We start from the raw sequence: 23,996 nt of genomic DNA, 5'->3' as shown, positions 1-23,996 counted from the left end.
CAAAACCAAAGTGACTTTTTCAAAGGTTCCTTCAAGATCTTTGCGCACTCAGATGCAAGTAAAATCACCCATAGAGCTTCCCACAGAGCTTCCCATAGAGCTTCTCCTTCCTCCCACAAAGCTGCTGAGCTTCCAGGCATTCACACACGCTCAGCTAGATCACCCGAGCTCTGATACCAGTTGAGAGCGCTCTCAACAGAAGTGGAACGAAAGAGGGAGAGAGAGAAACAGAGAGCCACACAAGTTTTGGTGGGTGCAGAACACCCTAATCTTCTTTTTCATTCATTTATATATGTGTTTGAGTATTGTACATAATCGAGGTAAAGGCACAATGACATTTAACCCCCACATAACCCCCTATTCTCTTTTGGACAGAGGAGACATGATGAGAGACTAGACCGTTTCTACATTGGGGACTGGGCACTGCATAGAGGCGGCTCTACCGAGATTCTGGTAGGTACCACAATGTCAGACCACTCTCTTGTAGTACTTCACTTAGAGCAGCCCCGTCGAGGTCTTCCCCAGAAAAGGGTCCGCATTCCAGAGGACCTTCTGTAGGACGAGGAGATCTAGCAAGCCATCGTAGGGATTTGGGAGTAGTCAAAGATGACACTAGGTAAGGGTTGGGCATCATGGGTGGCCGATGCGATCCAAAGGAGTAGTGAGGAGTTATAGGCTCACACCCTTAGGCCTCCGGAGGAGGATGCTTCAAAATCATGAGTAGGCTTTGAGGAGGGACCTTGCCTCCATAGAATGGCTCAGGGAGCAAGACAAATTCTCAGTGGCCTAGGGACAGGCTCGAGAGCGCTTGCCTTGCTTGAGCTTCAGGACACGGAGATTTGGCGGGCTAAGTTCTCTTATCACTTATCCTAGGCCTTGTGGGTACAGCAGGGGGACAGGATGATGAAGTAGTTCTTTCAGACCATTGGGCCCCATTCGGCAGGCACACAATTGTAGCACCTTCGAGATCCATAGGGCATCATGCACATTGACCTGCAGGAGATATTAAGCCTGACCACAGGTCTTTATAGCTAGCTTTTTCATACTGAGAGGATGACTCCAGCTAGTCTTGTAGCCCGAGAGGTAGTTTGGGATCACGTTTTGGCAGTAGTCTTGCAGGATTTATGCAGCAGGCTAGAGGAGCCTTTCACAAATAAGGAGCTTTGGGAAGCCCTCAAGGCTCTCTCGACCCAAAAGTGTCCTAGCGAGGATGGCTTGACTTCGGCCTTCCTTTAGAACTTCTAAGAGATTATCTCCACCCCTTTACGGCTAACATGCCATGAGATTTTTGACATGAGCTCCCTCCCTCAGTCCTTGAGTAGGGGGCGAATTTGTTTGATCCTGAAAGGGGGATATAGGTCAAACATCTGATAGTGGAGACCAATTACTCTGCTTGACACCACATACAAGATCCTCGCCAAGGTCTTGAGCTTGCAGTTATGGCCTCATCTTACGAACGTCATCCACGACACACATACGTGGTTTGTCCAAGAGCGCAACATCTTGTACAACATCTTCACTTTTTGGGAGGCAGTGGATTGGTCTAGGGAGGAGTCACAATCGCTAACAGTCCTTCTCTTGGATTTTGAGAAGGCCTATGATAGGGTGGAATGGTTCTTCCTAGAGGGCACTATACAGCGATTGGGTTTCTCTGACAGATGGGTCAGAGGAGTTTCAGTGCTCTATGCAGGGAGATCTAGCTAGATGCTTATCAGAGGACACATGGGTGAGGCCTTTCCTCTCTCGCATTTGGTCTGCCAGGTTTGCCCACTCGCTCCCTTCCTCTTTTATTTGTGGATGAGGCTTTGGGCTACTACTTGAGATCACAGGTGGCAGGCCTCAAAGGGTTGAGCCTCCCAATTCGATAGAAGGAGGAACTGCTGAACTTTGAGTTTGTAGATGACATGGCCTTATATGTTGAGGGCACCACAGTGAGCTTGAAGAGAGTTAGGGGAGCCCTAGCTATCTACTGTGAGGCCTTGGGCATGCGGATCAACTGGATAAACTCTATAGGTTTCTTCACAGGCCATGAGGAGGCACAGGAGATCCATGAGTGGGGGAGTGATTTTGGATCTAGATGGATACTGCGGGGCTAGACAAGACAGCAAGATACCTTGGTTGCTAGGTTGGTATTGATATTATAGCAGAGCCGTAGATCACGCCCCGGTACTTGAGAGCATTTGGCACAAGCTTCTCTACTCGACCTTGGGAAGCTCTCCCTAGCAAGGTGTGCCTAAGTGGCAAAACAGGTCCTTGCCACGGCCTAGTATATCCTCAGTATATCATCTCCTATTGGTGCTTTCATAGAGGATGCATTGGGCAGCTCCGACGATTGGTTCAAAACTTCCTTTGGGCAGGATTGGACGGCATGTGAAACACTAGAGCCCGGGTCACTTGGCAGACGGTGATCATGCCACAGGCACTGGGAGGCTTGGGTATCATAGATTCGGAGATGTAGAGCAAAGCCCTTAAGTAGGTTGTTCGTGCGGGAGAGGAGAGCACACACAAAGGGATGGGGAGACACCAAAAGTGGTGGAGCAAAAGCTACTCCAGCTTATTCCTCTATCATATATATATGAGTATAGGCACACTGCCCTTTACCCCAACAACCTCCCACTTAAAGGCAGTGTGCCTTTAAGGGAGTATAGTACACATATAATACAATCAGCCATAGGCTGAAAAACAAGATGACCAGACCGTCATCCTATGCCCATCGGTACTTTACAATGTGCAAAGTGCATAGAGGATAAGCTGTTAGCAGACATCAGGTTTGCAGGATAGAAAATGACAAGCTGTAGATGCCTGTCAACCAAGATCTCATGCCAGATCTCACTGGGAGAGTGAACTCTCACCACCTCGTGCTCCTGTGCTAAGTCCGGGAGAGGAGAGCACACACAAAGGGATGGGGAGACACCAAAAGTGGTGGAGCAAAAGCTACTCTAGCTTATTCCTCTATCATATATATATGAGTATACATGGGCACTGTACAAGTGGGTGGGCACACTGCCCTTTACCCCAATAGTTCGTGGTCTCACTTCAAGTGTAGAGCCTTGGAAGCTCCTCTTACAAAGAGGGCTTCTCAGGAACAACCCATGCACTGGAGGACAGTGGCAACCTTCTCACAAGTGGATCTTCTCAGAGGCTCCCCTTATAGGGAAGGGTTCACCTTTGATGCAGAGCCTTCATAGGGTCTGGCAGAGACTTGTAGGGGGTCTCATCCGTGATCTGCCCAAATGCAGAGACGAGTTTGGGCATTAGCCCCTTATGTGGCACCGAGAGATTCGAGATCAAGAGGGGCGTGTGCTTGGACAATGGATGCACATCGGTTGGCCATAGTGGGATAGTGGCCTGGTTGGATCTTTTGGTAGATGGAGGGGATCACCCATGGACTCATAGGTGAGGTGAGGTGCCATAGCACATATGCAAGAAGTAGGGTAGCGGATGAGAGAGATCGACCTAGCCATCCTTGAGTCCTAGTGAGAGGGACTCCACGCTTGGAGGGACAACACTTGGTTGGGGTAGTTTTCTTGGATTGGTGTCCATTTGAGGATGATGATGCACCGAGGCAGCACACACTATAGCTTTTACCATGTAGGCTCTAGAGGCCTACTTAACCCGCTTATTGAGAGGGACCCTGATATGGATGAGAGTCTTGATGGGATTCACTGGCAGATGATCATAGTGGTGAGACATTTGGGGAAGGAGTGGCACATTGACCCTCCGAGTATTTCAAAGCAGGATGCCCAAGATGGCACCTTTGGTTTTGGGAGGGTAGACCCTTGAGGGAGGTCCAGTGGGATCCGAGAGAGTGGTTCTCACCCTCCAGAGGTGGCCTTGCTGAGTAGATGCATGAGATGCCCTTCTTCTCCTATACCACACGGATTGACAAGAGGATTTAGATGGACTCTTTGAGGTGGACCCCCTCGAGGGAGAGGCATTGGGTGACCCAGAGAGTGCCTCGAGATGTCCGCCGTTCTCGATTTTGGACACGGTTATGGTCTAGTTTGTGACTGAGGAAGACATCCTACTTCTTCCGGCTAGATGCCCACAAAGGCTTGCCCATCAAACCATGGTTGGAGTAGATGCGAGTGGAGGGGCAGTGACATTGTTGCTCTAGTGGTTTCCTAGAGATGATTCCGTAGTGCCTTTGGAGCTATCGCAGAGCAGTGAGGATCTGGATGGGAGCCCTTAGGATCATGACCTGCATGCAAAGTCCTCAGAGGGACTACACCTGGGGGATGGTGGCTTGGTTGATGGATGGAGGATACACATTCAAGATCGATGAGATCTCCCCAGCCTATCGGATACATGGTCAAATCATACAGAGGATTGAGCTCCATGAGGCAGTCCCTCCTGATAGCCTAGCTCCCTTCTCTCCTCCGGAGGATAGCATTTGGGAGGTGGTAGCCAGTATCATTGCATGGAAAATGTTTGGGTGGCTCGTTGCAGTCTCATGATGGGAGAGCATTAGGTTCCACTCGTGGCTACCATGGTCGCCATCTGGCAGGATATCATCTATACTCTATGCTCCACCTAGGAGCGTGGGATTCCAGGCTCTAGAGTGACTATTGAGCAGCGTGCTCAATTCTGCAAGGCTTGGCCTACAAGTGTCTTCTACGTCTTCACTTTGCGAGGGATTCATTGGTTGTATAGTCCCCCCACTTGGTTGTTAGCCCCAGTACTAGAGATTACCTAGGCAGTGATATAGGTTTCTCTGGAATAGGCCATTTTTTCTTTCAACCTTTTCCTAGTCTTTTTCCATTCTTAGCACCTTCGGGGCTGTTGTTTTGTATGAAGCCTTTCAAGCATTAATAGAAGGTTCCTTTCTTTGCAAAAAAAAAAGGGAGTTAAATGCTGCTTTCAAGGGGTGGTTAGGGAAGAACAAAGGGAGATTATTAGCAATGAATCATATCGCATGGTCAAAACACAATGGTTGGGCCTTACAATCAATGCACTCTTCCACGCATCTACATTTTAAGTAAGGGTGTCCCACATTGAAGATGTTGTTCAAGTATTTGGGCATCGTCCTCTCAATTTTTGATATCCTGCTTTTGCATCTTCCAAAGACTCCTATGGGTGATGCACATTGTGAATCCATGGAGGAAGCAATGAGGCACAAATGTAAATCTTTATTCCAAGAGTGGTTACATATATAGGCAATTGCCTCCATGTAAGTAGATCCCGGATCCACAATCATCTCCCTGATTATCTCAATCAATCACCTCCTATGATCACTCACTCATCACACCAACCTGACACACCTAACTAGAACCTTCTAGCACACCTACACTCACACACTTCTTGCATAGGACTCCAAGCCCATAGGCACACACACACACACATCAATTTGCCCCTTCATTCCCCACATGGGATGCTCCATGGCTTGCCCACCATCATGTGCCAGCACTCATGGCCCCAACCTATGAATCACTCTTTAGGATTCTTGGTTTACAACTGGGAGATGGACATTGACTGTGTATGTAAAGCCCAATGAGTCCAACAAGGAAAAATCTCAAAAGACTAACAATCATTTAAGGATGGACTATCCATGGCAGAGAACCATTATTGACCTCACACACACATAACTTAGAAAACATATGGATCCTTACCCTTGTCAGATTTGACTTGGGTGCTGTAAGTAGTGAGAGCTTTGCCATTCTATGGTTCTTCTTCTTCTTCAATTTCTGCTTCCTCAACAAGATTGGCTGAACATCTCTTCTTGGCATAACATTCCTTTTCAAAGTGTCCAGGTTTGCCACAAAAGTTACATTTCATTTTGCTCTTTCCCTTGAAGTTGCTTAAGTTGCTTCTGGCCAAATATGCCCCTTCTTTGTAATATGCCCCTTCTTTGTAATCACTTCTTTGTTTGATCTTTCTCTCCTCTTCCAAGAGTGATGCTTCAATTTCTACCAGACTTATCTCTGGAATATTGGTGAGTGTGGTTACAATAGTGCCATATTCTTCAATGAGACTTCTATGTAAGATGGCAATTACAATATCTTCATCAAGATTAAACTTGATGCCTGATAACTGTGTCAAAATGCTCTTAATTGAATTTAGATGTGAAGAGATGGACTCCCCTCTATCTAATTTTAAGTCAAAGAACTTGATAAGCAAGCTAAACTTAGAGCATCTTCCCTGTGCTCCAAACACATGCTCAAGATGAGTCCATGTAGCATGAGCAGTCTCACATCTGTCAATGTGATGAATAAAGGAATCGCTCAAACCAAGAGCAATTATAGCAAGTGCTTTTTCATCTCTTGGAAGCCATGAAGCTTCTCCTTCTCTAGTTGTAGGTTTAGTTTCTTTTCCATTTGCTACCTTCCATATTCCCTTTTCATGAGAATAAACTTCAATTTTGTTTGCGAAGTGTGGAACCCCTCTCCTTCAAACTTATCTATTTTTAGTTTGGAAGCCATTTTGGGAAGGTCTTACCAAATTAATGGCAGTGTCTAATCCATTTACAAAAGGTCAATCTTTCTGAACAAAAAAATCACCTCCACCATATGGATGCAAATTGCAAGATAAGAATTCTAAAAATCCTAATTGTTTTGCATATTCATAACTAGTTGGCTTCTCCCACAACCTCTTAACTGGGGTCTTCTTGGCACTTGAAGAAGAAGATTGAGAATTTGGCATTTTGTTAAGAAATCAACATCAATTAAACTTCAAAGAGCATTCTCCGATATGAAAAAGAAATCTCTAAATCTCTGATTTGAATTTTAACTCCTCAAAGATCAACTTAGCATTTAGTGTAGCATCTATTTTCAAAAAAATAGTCAAGAAATGCTTGCAGAAACAAAGTAACCTTGGAGGATTGCTACCTCACACCAAAACATAGTGCAATTAATGATCCTTGGGAGTAGAAGTCTCAATGCGAGTCTTAGACCAAAAAGAGCTTCACACCTCCAGGGGCAGCAACATCTTCTCCACCTCAAAAAACATGTCTCCTTGAAAAACCTGACTGGTTTTTCTATAGTTTCTCCTCATTCCTTAGTCCATTTGCTCTCAAAATTCACCAACAGGTAGCCCATAGGGTAGCCTAAGTGCACCTCAGATTGTTTTTGAAATGGTGGCTCCAGTAAGCTGCATCATCAAAAATGGCGCAGGATAGGGCGAGTGTAAGCATGGGTTGTAGAGGCCATAATCTTTCAATTCCTCTCAGGTGGAAGGGAGAAGGAAGAAGAAAACTCCATTTGGAGAAGAGGAGAGAATCATGAGGGAATCTTCAAAGAATCTCTTCAAAGGCAATAGGATCTTCAGCAAACTCTAATACCACGTGTGAATCCATGGAGGAAGCAATGAGGCACAAATGTAAATCTTTATTACAAGAGTGGTTATATATATAGGCAACTGCCTCCATGTAGGTAGATCCCAGATCCATAATCATCTCCCTGATTATCTCAATCAATCACCTCCTATGATCACCCACTCATCACACCAACCTAACACACCTAAATAGAACCTTCTAGCACACCTACACTCACACACTTCTTGCATAGGACTCCAAGCCCATAGGCACACAAACACACACATCAATTTGCCCCTTCACACGTCTCCCCATGGTAAATGCTGACATAAGAAATAAACTTGCTAGTGGGTAGTTATGTACTTTGCTAATTTGAAACTTCTGTGCTGCTCTCTTTGCTTCAGCTTTGATGTTTCTTTTATTTGCCATTGAGTATCTAGGGAAAAAGATGCCAATAGGTTCATATCATGCATTTCCCATGTTTTATTACTGTATGCCATTAATTATATCTCCAATACTCGAGGTGGGAAAAAGGAGGTTGTGTATGTGTGTGAGGAGTTCTTCTTAGGGGTGACTATGGCAGTCATAAGCTGGTTCGAATTTATTGCTTCCCTTTCCTCATTTGACTGCCCCTCCATATCACAGAAGCTATGCTGTACAACATTGGAAGTTGTCTCAGGAAGTGAAAAACATTTTAGCCCCAAATTATATGGAGACAATGGACCCGCTACTGGTGGTGGTAAGTCAGAATACACAAACATATTTCTCATTATCTTCGGTGATTTCTCAGCATAGTCAATTAGGGCAGTGTTGTTTTCCTCCATTAGTTGTTTGAAGTTCTCTAACAACTGTTTGATAAGGGATAAAGTCTTCTCAATGTTACCCTTGCCCAAAACCAATATTTGACAACAATCATTGAAAGAAAGTTGCATCAGTAGCAGCTTTATGGAATCTGAGTGGTCACTTAATTCTTGTGTGTCCAAAGCTATGATAGTCTCATGGAATTTCTTGTTGAACATAGATAATATAGCTTGGCAACCCAATGAGGGGGTAGGAAGGGGTTCCACATACACAAGCCCCCTTAAATCCTGATGCAAGGAAGAAAGATTTTGCAACCAAAAAACCATTCAAGTCCATCAATTAGACCAAAGATTTTTGTTCTCTCCAAATGGTGTGGCTTGTGTGTGTTTTTCCTAACTATTGCTACATCCACAAACTCAAAGTTTTAACTTCCAATCCATTTTTCATAAATCATTTTCAATATATCAAAAAAGGAAATCACCAAGCCGTAGGGTTACATAGTTTCAGCTAGTTTTAAGTGAAAGCCACCACAATCTCCATGTTTTTCATATTCACTTTATCAGCAAGGGGAACATAACTTCTATATTTGCAACTCAACCCACTTATATTCAAAGAGTATGTCTCTTATCATAGCAAGTACCTACCTAGAAATCAATTGCAGAATTACATATGTCATACAAAATTTCCCTTTTGTTTGCATCAAAATCAATATGAGGCAGGGATCTTATAGTTCACATCTTTTGCAAGTCATTGTAGTTATATAACATCACCCCAAAACTATAGACTTCTTGCTAGTAAAACAATTTTTTTGTTCAAAAAAGACATCAAAAGATTCCTTTTATGGGATTTCCACCAAGATCAAGGCATTATATAATCTCTTCTCTTGTCCCAATGGTAAACACATCCATGCCACTATTTTGTGTTTGTCCCACCACCAGAGCCCCCCTAGAGGTCTTCAGAGAATCTTTTAGAGAAGTGCGAGGACTCACCTACCACCATCCAAAGAAAACATTGTCAGTTATCTTTCAGTGGGAAGGCAGGCTTCAAAACCCCTGCATAGTTTGTTATCCATGTCACTCCACACGATTCATAAGGAACAACCTATGAGCTCTCATATTTTGAGGGATACATCAGTTTTGAAAAATCATTATGTAAGTGTTCTCTTATATGTTGTATTAGGCCAAAGAGACCATGCAGTAAAGAGAACTCTTCTTTTGTCTTTTCTGCTCCATAATGCCAACCTTCCGAAAGCAGCATTAATATGTCACAGACCATAGTTAATACTTAAACTTGTAAAGGAACTACCAATTTTCTGAGCATACCCAAAATTGCCAGTGTTAAGATTTCCTAGTAAAACCTATCAGCAAACAATCGTAGAATTCAGGCTATCCTAGGTGCCATATAAAGTACAAAAAGTACTCATGTATTAAACTATATTAATGCTTTTTGTTGCTGGTTTCATAGTTTGTTATTATCTAACCAAATATCAATTCATATTATGATACATCTATCACAAGGGTCAATGTTTCAAGACCATGAACCCTTCTTTTTGTCATCTATTGCAAAGAATTTTTGTGTTTCACTGCAGCCTCCATATGTTCTTCGCCTTTTCCACTTGCTCTAGGGTAAAAGCCCTTACACCTTTGATCTTTCTTATGGCTCTTACATAAACACAATTTCAGCCATCCCAATTCCCATAATTCATGCAAGATTCACACATTCCAAATGAACAGCATTCACTTTATCGATTACAAGCCGCCTTCACCGAGGTTACCCAATCGATCTCTTATAATAGTGTGAACAAGTAGCGCTACGTATCACTTTGCTGATTTTTCAACATGAACCACTGATAGTTTTATGCAGGTGGGCGGGCTTAATACAAGATGATCATTGTTTTGTTAATGACATGCAAGTGGAGAAGGTTGTAGCAACACCAAAATGCCCACTACGAGTAACCAAGCCCATTTCTTGGCCATTTTGCCAACTCTAAACTATGTTTTGCTTCAAACATGGAGTCATAAAAAATGACAACAAAAACATCTAATTCACAGTCTCAGATTAGCATTGAGCTGGAATCAGACTATAATAACAATGACTTTGCATGGGGGACCATCGCGTTCACAAGCTTAGATTAGCATTCAGTCAGTGTATCAAGCTGTAATAACAATAGTTTAGAATGAGAACTATTGTTGTTATTACAGCCTGATGAATCGACTCAATGCTAATCTGATGTCCTATTTTGATCTTTCCTTTTTTAAGTTGACTATAATAACAATGACATTGCATGAGGGGCCATCTAGTTCACAAGCTACCCAAATTAGCATTTTTTGATGACTGAGAAATTCTCCCACAGTAGGAAGGACACACTAGTACTACCGCAACAATGTGAACAGGTACTGTGCACACATATAAAAATACTCGCTTTTAAATATTTGATGCAAGGAAAATAACGTGATTGTATTTGTGTTTGAATTAGGTTGTCTATCAACCAATGGTGGATAATAATACATGGTGTCATGTCATACCTATTATGCCACATTCCAAAGTGATGTATAGTACATTTACTAATATGGAGTGTATGGAGGACGATCATGGCCATGGACGTGATGATGACCGTGATACGAGAGAGGAGGATGATCATGAGATAGAAGATATAGATATTGAGGCCATTACCCGTGAGGACAAGCCTACCATTGGTGATGCTGATTTCGATGAGCACATGAGTAGCACAAGTAGTAATGGGTTGAATGTATTTGTAGATCTAAACACTTGTTTGGATTTTGAAGTAGATAGTTTGGTAAGGGTTGATCTCATTGATAATGAGATTGAACCGTAGCCCATCATTGATATTGGCAAAACTATTTTACATATTGTCTCATTCTCCTCACCTCACTTAATTCTTGTATATGAGGGCTTGCAAAAAAGCATTGATGTTTTTGTTAAAATTATGTGCTTTGGTAATCATGGGCAATGTTTGGAAAGCAATGATGTACACCAAAATCTCACTTTCTGTATTCTCTATTTTGCGTCTAAATACGTGTCTAATTCCTAGTGTAAATGCGCTAATAGACATGCTGATAAACACAATGTTAGACGGGGGCCCGTATTTTCTCAGTGTAGATGTGCAAATAGATGTGTTAATACACGCGCAAATAGACGAGCTGTTAGACGCGCTATTAGATGCACCCATAATTTCTCTAGTCAAGCAATGCCTATAGACACGCCTGCTATTTTGCCAAGCGTGTCCATAGTTGCTTTGTGTTGTTGTGACTCCAATAACCAATGCGGTGGTTGCAAGGAAACTATACTAAATTGTAGATGTCTACATTTTCCTTAGCTTGGAACTAAAATAGCTCCAAGAACATGTGCGGTGGTTGAGAAATTATTGCACAAGGAGTAATATGACTAAAATCTCTCTAAAATAACACTATGTTTCTTGGTTTAGAACTAAAATAGCTCCAACATCCAACGTGGTGGTTGCGAATATGGACCTTGTCTCGTTAGAGATTGACATGCCACGGTGGTCTGCCTACCAATGTGATGGTCTCTCCATGCCAACTTGAACCAGCACGCTAGTCAGCGTAGCAAAAGATTATGTTACGCAGTGATAGATGGCGAAGCTGCGTAATGACAGGTGGCAAGGCAAAAGTTTTGTGATGTTGTCAGGCCAACGTGGTTGTGCTTGAACCAACACACTGGTCATCACAGCAAAAGATTGTGTTGCACAATGACATATGGCGAAGCTATGCAAGCTGCATCTTATTATTATGCCAGTGCACGTTCAAGACATCGGGAAAATTTTCGACAAGAGAGAGGGTCTGCACAAAATTCAAATAGTCACCCAGAAGCGCATCGCGTCCCAGCCCTAAAAATAGCTCTGCGATTGGCTATACCCAAGCAAACATTGACCCCATACTACAATGGGACCTCACACATCAAAGCACGCGGATCTCAATGGCGAGGATGATGGGTTTTACGTGTATATAGGCATAGCACATAGAGTCATAAGCTTATGAAACTTAGTCACGTATCCCACATAGGGGTCTTGCTTCCGATCATAGTCAGCACAACATGGAACCCAATTGCAATCGAATCCAATGACTAATGTGTCTAGAGAACACGGTCGCATGGGTGACCTTACTCGGGCAACCAGACGATCCTTGGCTACCCAAGGCAACAAGATGCATATTCTTAGTGTTATACCATCTCTCGTGGTAACAACTCGGCTTCCCTGTGCTTCAACAAAACACCCAACTTTGTAGTCCATTTATTCTACATAGCTTCATCGTTGTGGGAGCTCAACGAAGTATGGGAAGAAGGAGAGGATCTCCTATCAACATATGCTCTTCCTATCGCCTAAGTAAAGTAGTCATGGTCCTAAAGCACCTTGCCTCCTCAAGGGAAGTGAATATCACTCCCAAAAGTTAACTTCTTCGACATCCATGGAGCTGCGATAGATATCACATACCCTCAACCTACGTGCTCACGTATCACAGCATCTAGGGCACAAAGGAGGGTGGGAGCTAGCGTAAGCCTCTCGACCAACCCAAAGAGCTATACTACAAGCTCTCGCCATGAGCTTCTCTCTGTATCACCATCTAGCAAGTGTGTGAATGCTAATGTCAATAGGAGTTCTCTCTCACCTTGTTATCACCCATGTGCTCTCTGGATCTGCCAGTCCCTGGACTTTGAAGTCCGAGCTCTCTATCTCCTGTCAGGAGATGCTTCCCGAAGTTAGTAGTATGGACAGACTCTTCCAATGTTGGAACTACTTTCCTTGTACGTGCTAAATGTACCCCCAATGCACCGAGCCTCATGCTAATGGTAGTCTCTTCAAAGCAAGCAGAGTATCTGATGTCTACAACTTTGTGCTTCTTTCCCAATGTTCTTCAGGCCCATGCTTCTAGATAAGGGTGTCAATACACACCATCCCTATGTGTACTCTAAGCTGTTGCATGTCCCAAAACGTCTCCAAGGTTCAATTGACTATTTTGGCACCATTCCAGGTGAACTCTAGTCTTGTACACCTCAAGCCATTCCCCTCCAATAACTTTTGGTCATATGCCATTTACCCATTACTGGGGATAGTAAGTACCATTCCCCTCAAGTGTGCCACACCTCCATTCTTTAGACCACTAGTTTTTGTGCTGGGTTCTAGAAAAACCCACCATAATTTTCTCATACCACCGGTTTTTGTGCTAGATTCCAAAAAACCCCATGTTAATTTTCTCATTCCCTATAGCCTTTATTAATTGGTATTTGCCCAATTCAATCACATAGGGCTATATATATAACCAATGTTTGTTCCATCTTAGCCATATCTCATGATTTAAATCCAACCCTGCCAAAGGGCATTGATCCTATTAGTATCTATGACTTTCTATTACTTTTATATCTAGCCACCTAGATTGTTCATGTCCCTTGCCTTTTTCCCTTTCCCCTTTTTACTTTCCAAGGGGATGGGAAGGATGTGTGTGTGTGCACCTGCGCACATGCATAGAGTCTTTTTTAGAGAAGGATGTGTTGTTGGCTTGGTATCTGTAGGGTCCTTTGTGGTCTTTCCTTCATATGCTTGTCTCTATGGAGGAAGGCATAGACACAAGCTTGGATAATGGCAGGGGGGTTGTGGCACAAGAAGTATGCATCTATCAAGGCACTGGATGAAGCTATCCTAATGAGTGAGGTACCATGGAGCATAACCTATACATTATGAGCTATAGGTGATATCCAAGCTTACGATACACTTAGCCTCAAGTAATTGCATGAGATCATGTCTCAAAGTTTTTCGTAAACACACTTCCACCTTGAGTTCTCTCTCAAAACCAACCAAAGCCTTTGCCACACCAATGTGCATGAAACATTCCCTAACTCAAATTTTAAGGTAATATTCTTAGATAGGAAGTATAAAAATGGGTGGATGTTCTCAATTTAAGTGTGGTTAATGAGATAGACCTACAATACACTCTAGCTACTCTCATGACAATATGTATTGTAGTGCTTAGCATTTGGTACCTATGTGGGCTTGGAAGATATCGAAAGATAGACCTACAATGCACTCTAGCTGCTCTCATGAAAATAGGTATTGTAGTGCTTAGCATCTAGTAATTATGTGAGCTTGGAAGATATTGGAAGTAGGAATGCTTCATAGAGGAGCTACTTGATGTTAGGATGCTGCAACCTTTCATGAAGAGATTATGGTCATGTAAGCTATAAGATCTAAGGAGGGCTTCAACAGGGCTTCAACTTGAGCAGTGTTTCCCCAATGGAAGCACAACAACAATTTCAATTGCTAATGCTTAAGCATGGATCTATTGGTTGGGATCCACTTGACCGGATGTAGATCAACAACATGAGAAGGGATTAGCACAAAGTCTAAGATATTGAATAAGTATATGGATGTTGTACTAGAGCTTGAGGAAGATGAACATGTGACCCATCTGAAACAATTCTTGAACTCCCATATCACTTTGCATGAGGGAATAGCTTTGTTTGAGCTAGACCACATGTGATGTCTCAAAATAAAGGCATTGGCTATCATATGCATATTAATGATGTTCAAAAATTTCCTAAATTGACGTTTATTGAAGCAAAAAGAAGACATTCCATTAATCAAGAAGAAACGTAGGAGTATATTAACTTAAGGTATACAATTCGTCTATGTATAACTAGATGAAATTAATCTAGATATATACTTATATATATGCATAACCATATAAATTTCTCAATATGGAAACGATTATATCCACTTTCATCTTAATCTACTCTAGGAAGAATGTAAGAAAATATAACCTAAAAAATGCCATTTTGATTATATATGTATAAATACATATACATACACACATACACACATACATACACACACATACACACACACACACACACACACACACACACACACACACACACACACACACACACACACACACACACACACACACACACACACACACACACACACACACACACACACACATATGCTATAAACATCTAAAAGAAGACACATACCTTGAAGGATAACAAAGCATTAATTTAGTAAAAGTACTCATGTTTCAACATAAAGAAGTCCTTAAAATTAAGTATAATGTTAGTGAAGAAATTACATTACCTTTTGAATAGCAGTTGTTCCAACACTTCATTAAGGGGGAGATATCCCTCACCCCAATAGTGATTGGATCAAGGTGTGGCTTGCTTGTTCTGACTCATTTGGATCATAGGTGGAGGATGGGTAAACATGATTTTAATATGCTTATAGAATAACTTGGCTCTTATCTTGCTCTATGGATAGGTTTATAACATGTTCCGCTCTAGTATGTCTAGGTTTATCTCATCCACCCCACCAGTAGTGGATGTACTAGGTAGACTTTCTCTACCACTTGTGGATGCAGAAGGACACTTGGGAGTTGCTATTTGACATCATCATCAAACTTTCTAGTTGCAAGGAGAATTGAAAGGGAGGAAGATGAAGCATCTTTCAGGGGAATAATGTACTCACAAAGAGAGATAGGGACATTATCCATGGCCCTACCTAGAGTTTCCCTAAAGCTATCTGATCTCTAGTCAAGAGAGCTCAAAATATCCAATGTAACCCATTGGTGATGGGAGGTAGTAACTATGACAATCATTACAAATTGCCCATAAGTCTATCAAAAAACTAAAGAAAGGGACCATTAGCAAAAAGGAAAGACCTCAAGTTTGATTCGAGATGGGTTGGCTTGCAGAAGATAGGGTAACTCTAGTGAGAAATCTAGTCTACTAAGGCATGGGATTCAATGGATGAAATCCAATGGTCAAATACTTCTTAGGGGAAGCCATGAGTGTGGAAGGATACTCAGGAAAATGAGGGAAAAGCATGTGGAAGGTAGGTTACCTAGGAGTGTAAACACTACAATGTCAAAATGACCATTATAATGATGGTATTGTCCTAAAAATTCTTTAATTAAAGGATTGTCTTTTTTTATAAAAACATTTGAGAAACTATTAAGTTACTAGACTCTCTCTCTCTCTTTCTCACACACACACACACACACACACACACACACACACACACACACACACACACACACACACACACACACACACACACACACACACACACACACACACACACACACACACACACACACACACACACACACACACACACACACACACACACACACACACTCACACAAACACACACACACACACACACACACACACACACACACACACACACACACACACACACACATCCACATAGTTGTAAAATTATAAGATAATTTATCGGGTTGTCATTCAGCCCATAGAGTCTACATTGATTAAATCCAGTCTCGAAAATGAATGAAAGATCGCTTTGTATTATTTGTAAGATATGTTCATACATCTAACTATTGGGACATTTGTGTTCAAGGGCTTGCTCTAAGGTGCATGTGTGCATGTAGTAGTAGTCACATGTGTGTGTGTGTGTGTGCGCATGTAGTGAGGCACACTTAGTGCTATCTAGGATGATGACACATGTGATGATGTAGTAGAAGGCGCCCTCTTCAGAAGGTGCCAATGATTTAGGAAGTTCCTATGATGTAGGGCTGATTGCCTTTGATGTAGGAGAGGTGCCTATGATTTAGGCTACCCCCTCTCCCACTCTATAAATGAGAGGCTTCTCTCTCACAATCAATAGAACACACTTTTGGATTCTTCTTGTGTTCTCAACTTTGTCATGATGCATCTCTTCTCTCCCACCACTACCCAACATGTGGTATCAAAGCTCTATGTCCTAGAAAACCATTTAGCCCCCTAGTTGCCACATCATCATCTTCTTTCCATCTCTCTCCTTCATATTTTCTTCCCTCTTGTGCCCCAATTTATGCTTAAGCTTTTTCTCCCTCGTTTTTGCACCATTTCTTGAGCCCTTTCAACTATAATTTCCCCTTGATAGGGCACAACTCTGGCTCCGAGGAATTAGATAAATATCCTCTTTGTTGCCCGTGCCGACACTTACTCTACCCAATGACCTCGCGATGACCTCACACTAAAGTCTCCTTGCTGGAGACAAATTTCACCTAGCCCTCCTAGCTACTATTGGTAGACTCTTTGAGGAAGATGCTGATGAATTTTGAGCACCAATGCTTTAGTGGATCAGGAGAAATCAACCAAAAACTAGTCAAGCTTGGTTAAGCTCTCCTGGGTGACATTGTGCCATCTTGCGCCTGTTGTTGCTGGTGTGCAAAAATTGCATAACACCTTGCTTAAGCTCTCCTAGGTGACATTGTGCCATTTTTCGCCTGTCGTTGCTAGTGTGCAGAAAGTGCATAGTGTTATGCAATAAAAATGCAATACAAAGTGCTATGTGTTGAATGCAATGTGCTATGTATTGTTGAATTCAATATGCAATGTGCTATGTGTTGAGTTCAATATGCAATGTGTTATATGCCATGTGCAAAGGCGTGCTCCTTAGTCCTATTATTTCTACAGAGAAAGAATGCCATGAATGTATGCTTATGCAATAAGTGCAAAGTGCTTTGTGGTGAATGTATGTGTTGAATGCAGTTTACAATGTGCTAAGTGCAATGATCACACTGCTATAGTCGACTCAGCCTTGGGATCGGATTGCATAGGGATTAATCCAGAATCAAGGTGTACTTCGCATCTCAAGAAATTCATCAACTTGGCAAGAATTGCTTATGTGTAAGTTTTCGATTCGTCTCAGTCATTTCGAACTATTATCTAAGCTTATTGGGATATGGAGAAAGTGGCTAGACGATTGTGAATGGGTAGGTTCTTCAACACTTTGAGGTGATGCTTCCTTGGCTCAGAATATTTGGATTCATTCTCATCCTTTTAGGAACAATGTGGCCCCAATTTATGCCAGCCCTCGGTTGTCGGTTAGGATTAATAATCGGGGTATCTCCATTTGGAAGTCTTTGTCGAATTTGAATAGAGGTTCAAATAAGTGGCTGGATATGGAGGCTTTGATAGCACGTTTTCAACTCTCTATGCAAGAGAGAGCTTTTCTTCTCGCTACTCTTTCAAGGATGACAGAACAATGGCCGACAAGTCATACTTTTTTGCAAAGGGAGGATTTTTGGGGCTGGGTGACTAGGGAAGGTAAGGAAGTGCATTGTCTTACGTTACATGACTTTGCCCCATCTTTGGATTTTGAAATTGCTGCACTTACAAGACTAGAGTGGAGAAAATGGGTGCCTATGGACTCTACCTCCTTGTGGGACCGGCGTATATGGTGGTCTTGGTAGGCCACACCTTCCAATAAGTTGAGTTTCCATTTATGGAGAGTCATCACTTGTAAACTCTCCACGAAAGACAGACTCAGCGAGTGGAGACACATTTCTCTGGCTTGCTCTTTTTGCAAGATCGCTTTGGAGTCCCATTTCTATCTCTTTTGGTAATGTTTGGTGGTACAGAGGCTTTGGGGTTATTTATAGAGTTGGCTTCGCAGGGCACATTTGCCTTTGCCTTAGATGGAACCTGGTACTGCTAGGAGATCATGGTAACCTTAATTCTTCCCTCCAGCGTGTTTGGGATCTTGTGCATGTAGTCACTTTACACTACATTTGGAGAGTACGTAATTCCCTAATTTTTCGAGGGGTGCCCATTAGTGGCAATTTGGTCAGGGATGTCCAAAGTGAAATTCTAGATGTGTTGAGTTTTTATAGCCACAAATGCACTGAGGTAGCTATGGCATATCGAGCCTTGGAGGCTTTGTAATATTTTTCCCTCTTTTCTTTTAATACGACTCTCTAAAATTTTCACGCAAAAAATGTGCTGAGTGCAAATGTATATTCGACTTAGAGTACATCTTCCCCTTTTCATTTTCTATACAATACTATATTTCTTCCAACATAGCTGTCCTGTGCCTGCCCAGATCTAGTTGGGCCAATATGCGTGATATTGATATTTGCTGAATATGCGTGAGACTGATATTCATGGGATGCACGAAGACCTAGAACAATAATTTTAGTTCCAAAGTCTAGAGATTCATAAAAAGAACGGCATAACGCGCAGTTTTATGAAAGTTCCAGGATAAACATCCTAGAGGCTAGCAGAGTACAGACATCGCTGAAGCTGCGACCCAAAGGTTGCTCCTGCGCAGTTGCGAATCAGGTCCGACAGAGCACGCAGGGGATTGTGCAGCGGGGGATACCATGCCGTGTTCCTATAAGGAGGTAGGGAAGCTGCTGTTGTGGAGTGTAGGAACTGGTGAAAGGTGGTGCCGTTGAGCAACAAATCGTTGCGGGACTGGATGGTGGAAGACATATCGAAGTCGGTGGATGATCCGGCACCTGGGAACCAGGGTGTAACTTCTGACCTTCTGCTTGCAATGAAGACGTTGCTCTCGGACAAGATGGTGGCATGTACTCGCCCACCTATTGCATAGTAGCCCCAGTTGGTGTAGAGGTTGTTGATCACATGGCAGTAACCCCACCTACAAGGATCAAAATTGCAATTTAGCATACGTATGATCAGCTACAGACATTTATAGAAAACGTGACATGAGAGACTTAGTCGCGTATGCATGTGTTATAACAGAGCCCTTCCCGTTGGCATATTGCATGCTAGGTTGAAGCAAAAGCAGTAGATATGAGAAAATTTGTTGTCTCACTTTGGGATTACTAACCTGCAGTGAGGCATGCGTTGCATTGAGTCCTTAAACCAGTTTCGATATACAGTAACCCGCAGGTTCCGGTCGTCCAAATCGGAGTCAGAAGCTCCCAGCAGCATGTTGAAATTGTGATTGGAGAGACGGCAGTTGGAGATGGTAACATCTGTGGCCCTTTGAACCACGGAGATTAGTCCCAGCTTTGCATCGAAGGAGGTGACATGATCGACCCACACTTTGGAACTGCCCGCGAAGATATGTACAGTGTCGCTCTCATCCATAGAGTTGATCTGGAAGTTGTGGAGGATCACGTTGTTCACGCCACCCACGACAATCATCCTGCCGTTGATGGTAACATTGGCACCACGCCCATCGATAGTAGTATGACTTCTGATCCACAGCATCGCTCGTAGGACGATGATCATGCTGCTGGAAAAGGTGATCCACACCCCTCCTCCGCGCCCTCCTCCCAGTCCCACGCCATATCGCAAGGATCCTCGTTGTGGGTTCCACGGATTGTCATCCGAGCGTGTGACTACGTATGTTGGGCCTGCTGCACCGCCAGTGACTCCAGCTGCGAAGCCAAATGCACATCTTGGAAGAGATTTACCCCGCGCGCAACTGGAGAACTGGCAACTTGTGCCATCTGATTTGCACGATGTGCGTCTTGCTTCAGCTGAAGGAGGGGAAAGTCGCTTCAGTCCACCGAAGTACTCTCTTTCTTTCTCTCTCTCTCTCTCTCTCTTCCACCCACAGATACTTACGTTCCAGAGTGTTGCTTTCAGTAGCGCCCGCATAAGATTGATCCTCGTCCCCGTTATCACGTCCAAGACTTTGTAATTTGTTGAAAGACAGCGCTGCCCCTTCCAGGAGCGAAAACGCTTGCTGCAGAAGGAACACTGTACCCTGTGCCGACGAGTCCTGCAGAAAGGAAGAGCTTGAGATTCAATGCACGTCATAGTGGCGTTTATCCGACGAAGGAAACCGAATGAGAACCGAAGGAAGTGGCCTTACACCGCCTTGCTGTAGCGCGTTCTGGCAATCAGAAACAGCATTCTTGGCGACATCCAGCTGATCACCAGCCTCCGCGATGCGATCCTGGAGCAGGGAAGTCTCGACGGAATTCAATATCACCGTTACTCCATATATTCGGGACGTGCAGTTGTCCCCGATAGACGCATGCATGGTTTGAGACTGCTGCAAGAAATGGTTTGCATCTTCTACTTTCCCAATGATATCTTCATGCAGAAGCACCTTCTCGTCAGAGCGCACGATCTCCTGCTCGCCCTGAGGTCCAGCCACAGGGACATCTGCCATGCAATTCAACCTTAAGATGAGGAAACCAAAGGCCAACTTAAGTCGAAAGCGTGTGTTCATCCTTTGACTATCTCCAAAAATTACACGTGGAGTCCCCTCTCTGTCTATCTGTGAGTGTGTATATATATTCACTTTTTTTCATGTGAGAAGTTCGAGCGTCGATTACACCAAAGGACATCGGCATCGTGTCTTTTCATCAATCCACGCGAAAGGTAGACGAAAGAACACCTCCCCCTCATCCAATGGAAACCACCTCAAGCCTCCCTCAAGCACAAATATCCCTATACCTAGCTGACCTTTGGCTCATCTTACTAATTTGTTAGCACAAATATCCCTATACCTAGCTGACCTTTGGCTCATCTTACTAATTTGTTAGCTCTAACTACTAGAAAGATACTATTTTGAAATCCCTTTGAAAGGGGAACAATAGCAGTTTAGTACTCAGTCACTTGGGGGAAGTGCTATAGGCACGTGCGCCTCTTGTTTAACTATTGTATGCAAAAATGCTTCTTACCTCCTCATTCATTGAATACGGTGTAATAAACTCATTTGTAAAAGCATCAATCGTCTTTGGCCTGCTGATTGGAGACCACTTACTATCCTAAATGCGTCTTATAAATCGAGTAAAATTCTTGCTCGGGAGACTTCTTCATGCTCATCAGTATGGATTCTTGACACTACTACACACGGGTCTTAATTCGATGATTAAGCGCCAATATTTAGTGCGTGCGGTGTGCTAATCATCGATAAGTATGGTGGGATTAAAAAGGTCAGTATATATCAACCTTTGATAGAAGTGTTCATGATCGGTATTATACTGACTCATAAAGTCGGTATATACTGACCTTTGACAAAAGTGTAATGGTCGGTATAGACCAACTAATGACAGAAGTGTAATGGTTAGTACATACCGACTTTGAGACACCGAGGATTTGCGGGGGCATTAAAACGAGCGCTTTAATTTGTCGAATTAAAATGTTTAAACTTTTTTTTACCCTCCCAAGAGCGATTTAAACCATCCCCGCCATGTTTTTTAATCGGGACCCACAACAACACAAAGCAACTATAGACGCGCAAAATAGCGGGCGCGTCTATAGGCGTTGCTTTAGTAGAGAAATTACGGGCACGTCTAAACGCTCGTCTATTTGCGCATAAATCACCGCGTCTATTTGCGCGTTTGACTTGAGAAAATACGGGCCCGTCTAACATCCCGTTTATTAGCGCGTCTATTTGCGCCTGTATTTGCGCGTTTATTTGCGCGTTTACACTGAGAATCACACGCGCATTTAGACACGTAAATAGACGCGCTCCAGAGAATACAGAAAGTGAGATTTTGGTGTACATCATTGCTTTCCAAACATTGCCCATGATTACCAAAGCACATAATTTTTTGCAAGCCCACATATACAAGAATTAAGTGAGATGAGGAGAATGAGACAATATGTAAAATAGTTTTGCCAATATCAATTGTGGGGCTACGGTTCAATCTCATCCTCAATGAGATCAACCCTTGCCAAATTATCTACTTCAAAATCCAAACAAGTGTTTAGATCTACAAATACATTCAACCCACTACTACTTGTGCCACTCATGTGCTCATCGAAATCAGCATCTCCAACGGTAGGCTCGTCCTCACGGGTAATGGCCTCAATATCTATATCTCCTATCTCATGATCATTCTCCTCTCTTGTATCACGGTCATCATCACGTCCATGGCCATGATCATCCTTCATACGCTCCATATTAGTAAATGTACTATACATCACTTTGGAATGTGGCATAATAGATATGACATGCCACCATCTATTATTATCCACCATTGGTTGATAGACAACCTAATTCAAACACAAATACAATCATGTTACTTTTCTTGCATCAAATATTTAAAAGCGAGTATTTTTATGTGTGTGCACAGTACCTGTTCACATTGTTGCGGTAGTACTAGTGTGTCCTTCCTACTTTGCCAAAACTTTGTGGAGTCAATAGTTACAAAGCCACTTGCATGGCGTTTGATTGTTGCATTAGGGCCTCTTTCCACCATGTCCTTAAACCACTTTACATCCAAAACATACACAAAGAAGTGTCGAAAGTCAAGCATAATGATATCTTGGATTATGCCACAATAATCATCCATGGCTCCATTGGCTCCCTCAAAGCTAGCAATGATGCCGCAATCTTGTGTGTTTCTCTTATCATCAATCTGTTGTGTTCGAAAATGCTTGCCCTCACACCATATAGCATTGAACATAGTGCACTAGACCAAGAAAAAATCAATTAAATAAGCAATCTAAATTATAAAAAGCTCCTAACTTATGCATAACATTCTATATACCGACCTTGCTCATGCATCCCCTAGCATACTCCCATTTTTCCATTATGATATGCATCCCCTCGTCTTTCTCTGCTTTCTCCATTTCATCAAGTAGCCAATCCACATGAATATCCTTTGGAAGTGCTCTTAGATGCTGAGGGTATGGCACACGAGATCCGTGGTGTGTATGAAAGAGGGCCCTTTCTTCTTGTCTTCTTGCCTTTGTATCCTCGTATCTTGTCACCCATCTTTTCATCACATCATTATTAAGCACGCAAAAGAGGTTGATACTATTATGCAACTCCGTGTCTATTACTTTGTTGCATCCTTTTCCTTGAGGCACAATAGAGGTCATCCTTAGGTCTTCATCATCTCTCCATAGTCGTTGGAGAGAGCTATCCACATCAACAAGAAACTCAGAAATATATACAAGTGACTCTTGTACCAACCAACCCTCGGCCATGCTACCTTCGGGTCTTGCATTTTGTCTCACGAAGCCCTTCAACGTCTTCATGAAGCGCTCAAGGAAAAACAACCATCGTGCATGTATAGTACCGCATATAGCAATCTCATCCACCAAATGTACTATGAGATGTAGTTGGCTTGTGAGAATAGAACGTGGAAATGTCTCCTCCACTAAACAAACCGCCTCCACTGACATAACTCAAGCATTCTCAAGAGTGGTGGGATCTATTTCCTTTGAGCTCACATACCTCACAAACTCG

The 23,996-nt window shown here is 42.8% G+C and overlaps 1 protein-coding gene across 1 annotated transcript; it reads right to left on the bottom strand.

Annotated features, from left to right (window-relative positions):
- Positions 1-19,075: 19,075 nt before the first annotated feature.
- Positions 19,076-20,960, bottom strand: LOC147901371 (pectate lyase 1-like). The gene is made up of 4 exons (XM_087376479.1): positions 20,658-20,960; positions 20,408-20,564; positions 19,662-20,319; positions 19,076-19,469 (listed from the first exon to the last, which is right to left on the bottom strand). The coding sequence occupies exons 1-4, from the start codon at positions 20,958-20,960 to the stop codon at positions 19,076-19,078; spliced, it is 1,512 nt and encodes a 503-aa protein (XP_087232605.1).
- Between the last annotated feature and the right edge of the window lie 3,036 nt (positions 20,961-23,996).

This window comes from Dipteris shenzhenensis, chromosome 6, assembly GCF_047967505.1.
Source record: "Dipteris shenzhenensis isolate YYH24624 ecotype China chromosome 6, Dip_SZ_1.0, whole genome shotgun sequence".
Taxonomy (NCBI): Eukaryota; Viridiplantae; Streptophyta; class Polypodiopsida; order Gleicheniales; family Dipteridaceae; genus Dipteris; species Dipteris shenzhenensis.
Note: the sequence above shows the minus strand (reverse complement) of the source record. Positions and strands in the feature narration are given on the sequence as shown.